The 12895-nt window shown below is 46.3% G+C and overlaps 1 protein-coding gene across 2 annotated transcripts in view; it reads left to right on the top strand.

The window, feature by feature from the left end:
* Positions 1 to 713: 713 nt before the first annotated feature.
* The window catches only part of HLF (HLF transcription factor, PAR bZIP family member), a 60068-nt gene continuing 47886 nt past the window's right edge, over positions 714 to 12895 (top strand). Inside the window, exons 1-2 of one of the 2 annotated variants that reach the window (XM_010357431.2) lie at positions 714 to 1355; positions 3519 to 3854. In XM_010357431.2, coding sequence (XP_010355733.1) covers positions 1241 to 1355; positions 3519 to 3854 — 451 coding nt within the window. In that variant the 5' untranslated portion in view covers positions 714 to 1240. Of the gene's footprint in view, positions 1356 to 1940; positions 2073 to 3518; positions 3855 to 12895 lie in introns of those variants that run through there. The other variant, XM_030923952.1, reaches the window with a different exon arrangement.

Here is a 12895-nt window from a genome sequence, read left to right as displayed (position 1 = left end):
GAGTAAATATTCCTAAAATTTCATTCAGTGTGTCTGTGTCTCTCCCGCCTGTTTCCGTTTCAGGTAAATGTCTACCCCCTCTCGCCCTCCACCGTTAACACCTCTGGGCAGCGTGGGAAACAGTGCCCAGCAGCTCAGCCCTCTGCTCCCCGCTCTGCTTTTTGCATCCCATTCGGACTTGTAGGAAGTAGTTATTTTTTGGTGGTGGTGGAAACTGGGCAAGAAAGAAGACGCTAAGCTTGGCTGGGGCCAGGAGAAATATTGAGAAGAGTCATTACCTTCAATCCGATCTAAACCAATCATCTCAAACTTGGCTACTCTTTGGAACCACCTGGGGAACTTTAAAAACTATGGACGCCCGGATAGCACCCCAGAGGGTTCTATTCTAATTGATCTGGGATATGGCCTGGGCATCGGGATTTCTTTTAAACTCCTCAGGTTATTCCCAGCCTGAAAACTATGGATATAAATTTCTCATTCCTCTTCCCATCCAGACCAAAAAAAAAAAAAAAAAAAAAATCGGAGCGTAAGTTGATGGCCCAGAGAATCTGGCACCTGTTCCCCTGCAACCAGCCAGCACTGCAAGGTCCCGGAAAATCGGCGCGCGCGGCAACGCTAAACATACGGTGGCGGGGCGAGCGGGCCAGGCGGGCGGGGCCGCGCGTGGCCCCGCCCCCGCACGCCTATGGGCGCGAGGTGCGGGCCCTGACGTCACTCTTGTCAGGGCCGCGGCACATGGGTGGCCGGATGCGCTGAGCCCGGCGCTGCGGGGCCGCGGAGCGCTGGGGAGCAGCGGCCGCCGGCGCGGGGAGGGGGGTGGGGTGGGACGGCGCGCCGCCTCCGGTGCTGGCACTAGGGGCTGGGGTCGGCGCGGTGCCTTCTGCCCTTCTGCAGCTGTCGACATATTTTTTTTCTTTTTTTTCAATTTTGAACATTTTGCAAGACGAGGGGTTCGAGGCAGGTGAGAGCATCCTGCGCGTCGCCGGGGAGCCCGCGGGCACTTGGCGCGCTCTCCTGGGACCGTCTGCACTGGAAACCCGAAAGTTTTTTTTTAATATATATTTTTATGCAGATGTATTTATAAAAATATAAGTAATTTTTTTCTTCCCTTTTCTCCACCGCCTTGAGAGCGAGTACTTTTGGCAAAGGACGGAGGAAAAGCTCAGCAACATTTTAGGGGGCGGTTGTTTCTTTCTTTCTTATTTCTTTTTTTAAGGGGAAAAATTTTGAGTGCATCGCGATGGAGAAAATGTCCCGACCGCTCCCCCTGAATCCCACCTTTATCCCGCCTCCCTACGGCGTGCTCAGGTCCCTGCTGGAGAACCCGCTGAAGCTCCCCCTTCACCACGAAGACGGTGAGCGCTGCCGCGGCCCCGCTCCGGGAAGGGACGACTCTCCGGGGGTCCCCCTCCGCGGCCGGGCACGCCCGCTGGAGCATCCCCCCACCCCGCTCCGCCCTGTCCCGCGGCGCCCCGGCCCCGCTCTGATGAAATTGAGGAGCTCACCCAGCACCCCTCCTCCCCTTCCTCCTCCTCCTCCATGAAAGGGGAGGGACCCCTCCTGAGCTACATTTAAAGAGCTTCGGGCACCCGGCCTCCCTGGGTCCCGCTCCTGCGGCGCGGGTGGGAGGTGTAACTTGACAGGTCAGGAACGTTCCCTAGAACGAGGTACACCCGCACGCAGAGCGAGCCCGCCGGCGGAGGGCAGAGCCTCCTGGGCTGGAGAGAAGAAACCCTGGGGCCTGGTTCTGTGCGGGGCAGGGGGCGGGGGTCGGCTTGAGGGAGGGGGTCTCACTGCGTAGCCTGGGTTTTGGGGTTGTGTTACAGCTTCTGTTACTGGTTAGTATTTGTAACCCACGAGGTGTGAGAGAAGACGCCTTTTCTCCTGGTGAAGGGTAGCTGAGAAAGCGGGGTGGGGGCTGGAGCCGGTGGGGGGAGTGGTCTCTCGGCGGGAAGCCGTGCACGCCTCCAGCGCTGACACTTTCCCGGTGCACTTTTTCTGGTGGGAGGGGAGAGCGGAGCAGGCTCACGTGTAACCGCGCAGGAGCCTCCTCTGGCTTGAGCCCTTTCTTGGTAAGTCCCAAACCTTCCCAAGACAACCTTGGCCATAGCGGTAGAGGAGGGGTACGTTTGATGAGGCCCCAAACCCAGCTAGTGATACCACGGATTTGGGTTGATGCGGTTTCATGCCTTCGGTATCACAGTAGCAAATGCGAACCGTGTGGCTCACAGTGTAAAGTCTTGAAAGGTTATTTGGCTACAAATAGCTTGGGAGTACTTGCACCTTCTTTCCTAGGAGAGGACAACCTGTTGCATTGCAAGAGTTTGCAATCTGCAGATGATAGCCACGGACCCCTCCTTAACTATGCTTTAAGGAAGAGCATTTCGGAGGAAGGGGCTGCCTGCAGGCTTTTGCATATGTGGGTGTTTTAAGTCAGATTTTCAGATGAGACGGTAGAGGGTTAGAATGGATGGCAGTGGAGGCTGTGTTTCTCTGAAGATGAAACTCAGAAGCAAATTCCTTAATCCCAGATTCCACCCACGACTGAATACTAGAATTGGCAAGATCCAGAATGCTCGTTAAAGACCTAATGGGCGAGCAGTATTTCCAGGTAGAAAATAGCTGCATACTTCCAACATAAGTGTATAGAATAACTCACCTTTTCCAATATCTGTGCTTTTGAAAGGTTTTGTAAATGCATACTCTTTGTAAATTGGATCATACTCAAATGTTTGGGGAAGAGAAGGAAGAAAACACTTTGTATTTTTTTAAACTCCTTTCGTAAAAATCAGTGTGCCCCAGTGGCTTTAGAAGCTAACACATGTGAGCTCAGAAAGTTCTCATTTTTCTCCTCTGCCAACATGAGGCATTGGTCAAGTTCCTTCAAGTCTCAGAGTCTCCAAGTCTTTGTTGTAAATGGAGGTAATTGCTATTTTGCAAGTTTATTGTGAGATTTTTGAGATAATATATGGAAAGAACCAGATATCCAGTAGGTGCTCTAAACATGATATTAAAGAAGGGTGGAAGGTCCCTGCCTTACCAAAATTAAGACCACTAACTCACTGGCTTTCTAAGTCTAAATGACCTCATGTTGTTGCTGTGTTGAATTTCTGGAAGATAATTCCAAGCCTGGCTGTTGTTTTGTTAAAAATGGCAGCAGTTGTATATAATCGCAGGTGCTATTTTACTATTTTAGATTTAAGTTATTACTCTTCTCAAACAATGTGCTGAGGCTGTTCTCTGGTTTTTATCCTAGATCAGCCTGTAGCCCTGCCCCAAGGGCTAGTGCCTTCTTTCCAAAGTAAATAGGAAGATGTTGAAAAACAGGCAGAGATCCACGTCCTGCCTGAACTTTTAACTCTAGATCTACAAAAGACAGCAGCCAGAGAAGGATTCTGCCATTCATGAGAAGTAGTTTTATAACAGGCCAGGAAGAGTGGTAAAAGAGCGGTATTGTTTTTCTTTTCTTTCTTTTCTTTCTTTTTTTTTTTTAAGTCCAACTTTCCCTTCTTCTGCAGCATTTAGTAAAGATAAAGACAAGGAAAAGAAGCTGGATGATGAGAGTAACAGCCCGACGGTCCCCCAGTCGGCATTCCTGGGGCCTACCTTATGGGACAAAACCCTTCCATATGACGGAGATACTTTCCAGTTGGAATACATGGACCTGGAGGAGTTTTTGTCAGAAAATGGCATTCCCCCCAGCCCATCTCAGCATGACCACAGCCCTCACCCTCCTGGGCTGCAGCCAGCTTCCTCGGCTGCCCCCTCGGTCATGGACCTCAGCAGCCGGGCCTCTGCACCCCTTCACCCTGGCATCCCATCTCCGAACTGTATGCAGAGCCCCATCAGACCAGGTAAGTGCCCTGAAGATTCTCCCTTCAGAAAGGGAGGAGGAGGGTGAATGGGACAGGCAAGGTAGAGTTAGCGTAAACATCTTAACACTCAGGTTCTGGCAAAGATCTTAAGAGAGGAACCTTCTGCTCCACTCCTGGCAGAGGCTCTCCCACTTTAATGAGCATCCATGTCACTCATCTGGAGGGTCTGGTAAATACAGACTCTTTGTATCTACCCCTAGAAATTCTGATTTTGCAGGTCTGGAGTGAGGGCCCAGGCATATGCATTTTAACCAGCTCCCCCATGGGATTCTGATGCGGCTGATCCAAGGGTTGCAGGTTTAAGAAGTAACAACTTACAGTTAATGATTTGGCTAATTTAAGCCTCCATCACATCTCCTATCTCTTTTCCTCATTCCCTAAACACATAGATAATAGGTAGCCTCTCAATAGGGGTTGGTTTACCTACATTCACTCTTCTCTATCCTGAAGGAAAAAAAACATGTGAGTTGGGCTGTGGGGCAGGTATATTTTTTCCATCCTTTTCATCTTGTTTTGTCATTAGCTGAGATATAGAATCTAAAAGCAGGCTCTCATGTTGTGCTTCTGAGCCTTCTTCAGGACCACACTCCATCTCTCTCGTTGTTATTCCCATAAACCCAACTGTTCTTACTTTTTTTTTTTTTTCATTTTCGTCTGTCCATCATACTCAATCCACCTGTATCAGAGCCCACAAGGTTGCAAGGTCAGCTGTAAATGATCTTGAAATAGTACACAAAAATATCACCTGAAATGACCAGTACTTCAAAACCCACTGCTAATGCTCAGATATAAACACAGATTGAAGCAGCTTTGAATTCATGCCTTTAGCACCCTGTAGTACAAAATGAACAGGAAGAAAGACAATTTCATGTGCACAGGTAACCAGGAACAAAGATTCATCCAGATAAATCGTCCGGAAGGTCACAGAGCTGAGGGCCTTAGCTGTGGGGGAAGACAGAAAGCAGGGCAATGCGAAACTTGTGCTAGAGATTGTTACTGAACTCCGTGTCCTCGACTCTTGTAGAAATTTCTGTGGCACACAGAGCAAGATTTAAATGGGAGGAAATGATGCAAAGGAGGAAGAGAATACCCCTGCCTTGATATATTCGTATTAGAGTTAAAGTTCTTCCTTTCAAATCTCTGCGTGCCGGCCCCTTCTCCAAAATTCACTTTGAATTATAACTCAAGGCCACTGGCTGGAATGGAATTAATTCTTAGTCTCCAGCCACCCCTGGAGGCTATGCGGGCTTGGGAAAACACTCCTTTATGTGATCCTGAGTCCCTGCTACTTAGAATGTGCGGTGCCACTATCTTCAATTTGTTTGTAGGAACAACCAACAAAATGAATAACCCTTCAAAGTGGGAAAACAGCGAGGAGAGAAGGGAACAGAGCTCCAGTGAGAGACACAGTTGTGCCTCGGTCATTGTACTCTGTAGACTGAGAATCACCACTTTGTAGCTGTGTGACCTTAGAAAGCCACATCGTTTCTTAGAGCCTCAGTTTCCCTTTTCATAGAAGGATACAATTTCTATTTGATTGAGTTATTGTGAAAATTAGAGGTAATATGTATAAAGGGTCAAATGATTAGCAATGAGTGTTCTATTTGCGGAAGCAATTGTGATCATTGTTATATGTGTCAACTGTTGTTACTTACTTCAATCCCTGTCTTCTGAAATACCTTCTTAAGGTAACTAGGTACTGTACATGACCCTTCCTCTGGAGAGAAATGTCAGGAGATTTTGCCCAGTAGTTACTGCATTGGGATATTTTGACCCTAACACTTTGTCAATTGACAAGTATTTCTCAGTCCCCTGCCAAATTTAGGATGTGTACCATGTTAGGAATACTGTATTTTTTCCCAGGAGACCTGCACATGTTGGGTGTTCACACCTTGGTTCCTACTGAGAGTCAAAAATTGGGGTTTTGGAAATTGAAGCAGCTTGAAAACTCATTTGTCAGAGCTCATTAGAGTCGGTATTGATCAGTGACTCTCAGAAGCTTGGAATGCCCAGTCAGAGTTGCAATCCATAGCAAAGAACTCCTGAGTTTCAGGGGATCTCGTTTTGTAAGGTTCTGGTGAAAAGACACTGGGATCAAAGGGAACACTGAGGATCTAGAAATAAGTTCTCCATTTAAATGTCTTATTTTAAATAATGGAAACACATTTCAACATAATTTCCTTCTTGGAATTGAAAACTCAGTAGTCCTCACAGAAAAGGAAAAAAGTTAAACCTTGTCTTCAAATACCAAACTCAGGTAAAATAACGCTCTGCTGCTCATAGATTGTTGATCATTATAAAGATTACGATGCAAAATAAAATTCTAAGAGATGTTGGCTTGGTGGATGGATATTGCAAGCAAACCTGAAACAGGAGAAAGTTCTTGATTATTCTGTGTGGCTCACAGGAGTGACCAGAATAGAAGTACCAAGTTACTCTTGAGGAAAATAAGTCCTCAGAAGGGAAGAGTGCAGATGTAGCCTTAGGCATTATGGGAATTGTATAATTTCAGTCTTGATTGGTGTTTGTCAACCTTGGCACTGTTAACGTTTTGGGTAAATCTTGTGTCCTATGCTTTCTAGGATGCTTGGCAGCATCCCTGCCCCTACCTCCTAGTTGCAAGTAGGACCCTCATTGCCCCAGATGTGACAAGTAAAAATGTCTTCAATCACTGCCAAATGTCCCCTGGGCATAATAAAATCACTTCCGGTGGAGAACCACTGGTCTAGAACTTCAACTTGGACAGCAAAATCTAGACTTACTTTAGGACCCTGTCACACGAATGGATAAACCACCTGCAATGCTTTGTGGCAAAACTTTTAAGAAGGTCAGGGGACGTTGGGTTGCCAAGAAGAAATAGAATATTAATAAGAGCATAATTATACACTTAGTTGATAAAACTAAGCCATCAGGCTAATCAGGAGATAATTGCAGAGTAGTTTACCAAACAGTTGTTTCTGGCTATTCACTCAGCATGCATCTTTTAAGCTATGCTCTGTTGTGGTGTTACTGCTACCTGTTTGGTTGAAAGGCAATGGAACCATGAGCTGATAAAGTCTGCATTTCTAGGTCTACCCCAAGGATTTCTTGGAATGACAAGGTGAGCATTCTTGTGAATATTTATTTATTTATTTGAGATGGAGTCTCACTCTATCACCCAGGCTGGAGTGCAGTGGCACAGTCTTGGCTCACTGCAACCTCCACCTTCCAGGTCCAAGCTCTTCTCCTGCCTCAGCCTCCCTAGTAGCTGGAATTACAGGCATGCGCCACCACGCCCGGCTGATTTTTGCATTTTTAGTAGAGACAGGGTCTGTTGGCCAGGCTGGTCTCAAACTCTTGACCTCAAGTGATCCGCCCACCTCGGCCTCCCAAAGTGCTGGGATTACAGGTGTGAGCCACCACACCTGGCCCATTCTTGTGAATTCTCATAGTATTTACCATGACTGCCCCACCCCCTTTCTTATCTTGGGCACCCCATCTCTCTTCCTCTAACTGACCAAAGAATGAATCAAATATCTGAAGAAATCCAGTTTTCTTCCAAGAAGCAATCCAGGGATTCTTTAAAACCTGTTGTGGCTATTGTATGGTCACCAAGCTTTCTGGGCTGACATCTTAATGAAGGGAAGAGTAGTGGTTCTTGGAGGCTGGAGCTAACTGCAGGGGCTCCTCGGTCATCCAAGGTGCAGTGTCCTGAACGTTCCTAGGCCAGCAGAGATGGCAGGAGTCATTCTGATGACTTCAATGTTTGCATTGTAGATACTTTCAGAGGTGGGATGTGGGGGTGCTCTCCTGGAGGTATGAATATATGCTGGGTACTGGAAAAAGAAGACTCTGTTTGCCTTGAGAATTGAGCGATAGCTTTAAGGACAGCCATCCCTTTAGGGAAAGTCATCTATAGCAGACAAAGGCAGAGTTATTTTTATATCACATGCTTGTAAAGCCAGATTTGAAATTGTTTCCTCTGGTGGTTTTTCTTTGAATAGCTGGGGGGTGTCCTACCACTGTTAGGCCCATATTCCGCTGAGAATTAAGAAGGCTGTCTTTCTAGTTCTGAGCATGGAGACCGGGTTATGATGAAGGCTGGTTACAGAGTAAAGTGAAAACCCTTCCATGTGGTCGTGTGTGGGAAAAGGATGGCATAAGTGGGTGGCACAAAAGGAGCGGGGGTGGGGGAGAACCCATTGTACCTTTGCAATATGGAGTTTGTGTTCTGTTTCTGCCGACCTTCCTTGTGAGAAGGTTTGGGTATGGAAAGAAAATGCTGGCCTGGGAATCTGAGTAATGATGGAGGGAAGTTCTGTGCAGGTGATTCTGTGTTTATGGAAGGTCGGAGGATTCTCTTTCTTTTCCCAATAGTGAAGCTCCCCTTAAGGGCGTGCAGTTCACATATCTTTCTAATCCAGCAGACTGATAACATCTGCAGGTTGGGAGTGCCACGACTGATAGTAGCTGTGCCCGGTGTCTCAAGCATCTTGAAAGTGCTGTTCATTCATCAGGGGCTAGGGAATCCTGAAGGGGAGGGAGTCTGCATGGTTCTGGAGGCAGGCAGACATTGTTCTATTTCTTGTAGAGTTTATCTTCTCCACAGAGCCCTGTAGAGGACAGGCTTGCTGACATTCACAGGATAGTAATCCCAAGCCTGTGGCAAGAGGTATTTTGGGGTATGTCTGGAAAGCAAGGCAACTTGGTGGTTAGGAGTGTAGGCTGTGGGCTCAGGGGCTTGGGTTTACATCCTGGACCCACCCCTGGCTTGCCATGTAACTTTGTGTCAGTTTCTTAACCTCTTTAAGCCTCAGTTTACTCATCAATAGAATGGAAATTACAAATGGCCCCTCTCCCTTGGAGTTTTGGCAAGTTTAAATAAGATCGCACTTGACAAGTCCGGCCGGTGTGTACTGCATGAGTACTCGGTGCATTCAGCCGTTATGGTGTCAGTGGCATGGAGGTACAGAAAGGAATGACTGTATTCCCAACCCCTGTTTTCTATTTTGGGGTTTATTTATCCAGTCCCCTTCCCTCTGCAAAAATAGGACATACTTTCATGCATTTTTTTTTTCTTTCCCATCATGTCCAACACTTATTCTGTGCAGCCAGCCTGACCTTTCTCTTCCTTCTGGGTTAGGACAAGTCACTTCCCTGATGTTAACCCAGCAGCATGGCTTCTGGGTTACCAACTCCTGTTCTGCCAATGTGGAAACAGCCACTGTCTAGGTGCCCAGCCCCCGAGCTCTCGTGTGAGCCCTGGCAACCCTGGGTGCCTGCCTGCATGACCGTGTGCTCCAGACACGTGGCTGTGCCCTGTGGAGCTTGCCCAACGCTGTGTGGTGTGCTGGCTTGCTTTTTTTTTTTTTTTTTTCCCTCCTCCCTCTCGCTTCCCTTCCCAGGAGAATGACAGCAAGTGCCAGCAAGCAATTGTAATCCTGACCCTGGCATGAGAAAGCTGAGCTCTGGAGGACAGCTCAGATGCCAGGGAAACCTGTTCTGTCCAACATTCTAGCCAGACCCCAAACCCGGCCCTCTCTCCTGCCTGTCTGCCCAGAGGCCCTGTCTTCTCTGCGCTGCTGTGGTGGGCAAGATTCCTGGAGGCCAGCTCCTGCCAAGGGTCTTGGCAGAGTCTTTCCAGTTCAGCACTGTGCCTACCAGACTAGAAAAATAGCAATATAAAGACAGAATTAGGTGGAGGAGAAGGAAAGGGGGTGGGGGAGGTAGGAAGAAAAAACCCTTGATAACATCCTTATGTAGAAAGCCAGAGAAGGGGAAGACAGCCGTGATTTATTAGGTTTCTCAGAAACCTCTCTTCCAACTAGCACTAATCACTTTTACCCAGGAATCATTTTTTATGTCTCAGCAATAAAAATGGAGGGAAGAGGGAAGGTAGTAGAGAAAGTAATAAGATGAAAAAAAATAGAAAATAATATGTTAGAGAGGTACAGGGCCTGTGTTTGATTCTGTAATGGTAGTGGGTGAGAATATTTGTCACAGCTAATAGTGATTATAATAATAGGCCCTCCCCCAGCAAATGTCTTGTCCTAAAGATACTATACCACTGTTTTCCTATAAATTTCAATTTCCCTCAGACTTAGGTGCCTCTGTCTCACCAGGCACAATGTCCGTCAGAATGTCCTGTGTTTGAGACACCAGTCTATATGGGCAATATAGCAGTAATGTTTTTTAGAGCACAGAATCCAGTAAACAAACCAACCTGAGTGTGAATCCTGACTTTGCCACTCACTAGCTGCTCACGATCTCAGGCAAGTCATTTAAATGCTCTGAGCTTTCAGCTTCTCGTCTGGAACTTTGGAATAATCATTGGACCTGCCTCATAGGACTGTTGAAGGTCATATGAGCCAATGCATGCAGAGTAATTGTCACCCTGCGTCACACACAGCAAGTGCTTAATAACAGCTGCTGCAAGCAGCACCTTCACCACTAGCTAATCGCATTTCCCATGGGAGGACCAAGCATGGGGCTCAGAGACAGTCTTGATACTTTTCCCTTCCTAGCTAATTAAGAACACTGGTCAAGAAATTTGGATTTCTCTCCTGCTTCTCTGCCAAGTCTTGCCTGCCCTTCTCTTAGCCTTTGAATTTTAGGTGACCTTGAGTAGCTGACTGTACCCTTTACTCATTCTTCCTGGCTCACAGGATTAAATTAAAAAAATGCATTTTGAAGAATTTTTTTGTTTGTTTGTTTTGTTTGTTTTTTGAGACAGGGTCATGCTCTGTTGTCCAGGTTAGAAAGCAGTGGCATGATCATGCCTCACCACAACCTCAACCTGCCAGGCTCAAGAGATCCTCCTACCTCAGCCTCCCAAGTAGCTGGGACTACAGGCATGCACTACCACACCTGGCTACTTTTTGTATTTGCTATAGATACAGGGTTTTGTCATGTTGCCCAGGCTGGTCTTGAACTCGTGAGCTTAAGCGATCCACCTACCTTGGCTTCCCAAAGTGCTCGGATTACAGGTGGAAACCACTGTGCCCTGCCCAAAGAAGTTCTTGATTAGATTTCTTCCGTGTCATATTTGGTAATAGATCAATCAATTATTCTACCATTGAATTTTTAACGATAGACATTAATACTTATATTTAAAGGCAATATAGTGACCTTGGGGTAAGGAAGCCATAAAGGTATGTTATGGTGTTTCAAAAGGAGAAGGGTTCAGTTTATTCTCCTGCTTGCAAGCAAGACTTGACACAAGCATTCCAGAATAATAATTCCTCCTCTCCTCAAGGGGTTCTTTAATGAGTAAATCCTTCATCTTTCTGAACCCTGATAGTCTCTTCTACAAAGCAACATCCTTGTTGGGTTTCTGTGAGCTTTCTAAAGCTACCATGTAGGAAAGATCCAGCTTGGTGCCCTGTACATAGTAGACAAGCCTTTACTATGAGTCGGTTCAGTTACTTTTCTCTACGAAGTGATACAGTGATTAGAAAACAACAGAGGACTGTGGGAGGCTGAGGCGGGAGGATCACTTGAAACCAGGAGTTTGAGAGCAGCCTGGGCAACATAGCAAGACCCATCTCTACAGAATGTATTTTTTAAAATGTTAGCTGGATATGGTGGCACGTGCCTGTAGTCTTGGGTACTTGGGAGGCTGAGGCAAGAGGATCACCTGAGCCCAGGAGTTCGAGGCTGCAGTGAGCCTTGATTGCATCGCTGCACTCCAGCCTGGGTGACAGAGTGAGACCCTGTATCTAAAATTAAAAATAAAAGAGAAAGCAACAGAGGAGGTTTTAGGAGGCGAAGAGCAATGTGCACGGTCCCAGAAATAGCATCTGTTTTTGTTTTGTGCTTTGGTGTTTTGATTTGTGCACCCTGAGGAAGAGAGACAAGAGTACAATTTGGCTGCTAGGTTCCAGAGAGAGTGATTTAGTAGGGAAGATAAGACTTTTAGGCAAAGTGATGAGTGACAGGACAAACTAGCATGTTCTCCGTGTCGAATGATTGGTATATAGAGGCTTCCAATATCTGTTGAAAAGAGGAGGTTGAAAGATTAATCAAGAAAATGAATAAAAATTTTAAAAATAAATAACGGAGCAGTATAGCCAATAAGAGCTGCCAGACCTCACAGGAAGCAGCCTTTGCTCAAGGCAAAGGTGCCGGGGGAAGCTTCTTGGAAGAGTTGTAGCCTGTGATGGGCCCGGAAGGAGGGGTGAGAGAGCCAGATTGGAGAGGTTCATGCCCCACAAAGTTACAGAGGCAGAAATGCCCACAGGGTGTTTTAGGCAACAGGGTGTAGATCCAGTTTGGCTGGTGCAGAAAATTCATATCAAGGAGTCAGGGAGATGAGTCAGAGAGGTTGGTGCCAGTCAGGCTGACAGCTTCCTGAGTACCAGGCTGCAGCGCTTGAACTTTATCCAGTAGGCAATAGGGAGCCATTGAAGGTTTTTCAGCAGGAAAGTGGCATGTGAACATTTCCACTTGAGTTCAAGGTTGGATTGGAAACATTTTTAGAAACTTGACAATAGTTTCCTCTGGCAAACCAGGATTTCCTTATTTTTATTATTTTGAAAATAAATACTCTCCCTTGAACATCAAACAGCTTTTCAAAACACGATGTTCTAATGATCTAGAGAAAGTAATTCAAAAACACAGGGTTTAGGTTTCATTTATAAAACCCATAATTTTGGTGATTGGGGGAAACACTCTTTGGCAAGGAAATAGTTTGAGGGATTTGACTGGTTCAGAATTTAAAAGTCCAAAAGCAGGCCTGGTCTCATAGGAGTAGAAAAATAGATTTTAATAAACCCAACTCATTAACGTTCATCACTTTTAAATGCCTCTATTTTATACAGCTTACTAGGTTTGCAAATAAGTATATTGAACCAGATGTTATGCGTATGTTTGTGTGTGCGCGTGCGTGTGCGTGGGCATGCATGCGTTTGGGTTTGTGGGTGGGGGTGGGAAGGTTAATGTCTCAGTGATACTAATAGTACCTGATTATAAGGATTACCTGGAGCAGTAATATCAAGCTAAAAATACTAAGCCAAGTTTCTGGCTGGCTTATTAATTTTACT

The sequence above is a fragment of the Rhinopithecus roxellana genome, chromosome 19 (assembly GCF_007565055.1).
Source record: "Rhinopithecus roxellana isolate Shanxi Qingling chromosome 19, ASM756505v1, whole genome shotgun sequence".
In the NCBI taxonomy this organism is placed as follows: Eukaryota; Metazoa; Chordata; class Mammalia; order Primates; family Cercopithecidae; genus Rhinopithecus; species Rhinopithecus roxellana.
This window is presented reverse-complemented; position numbering and strand designations above follow the sequence as displayed.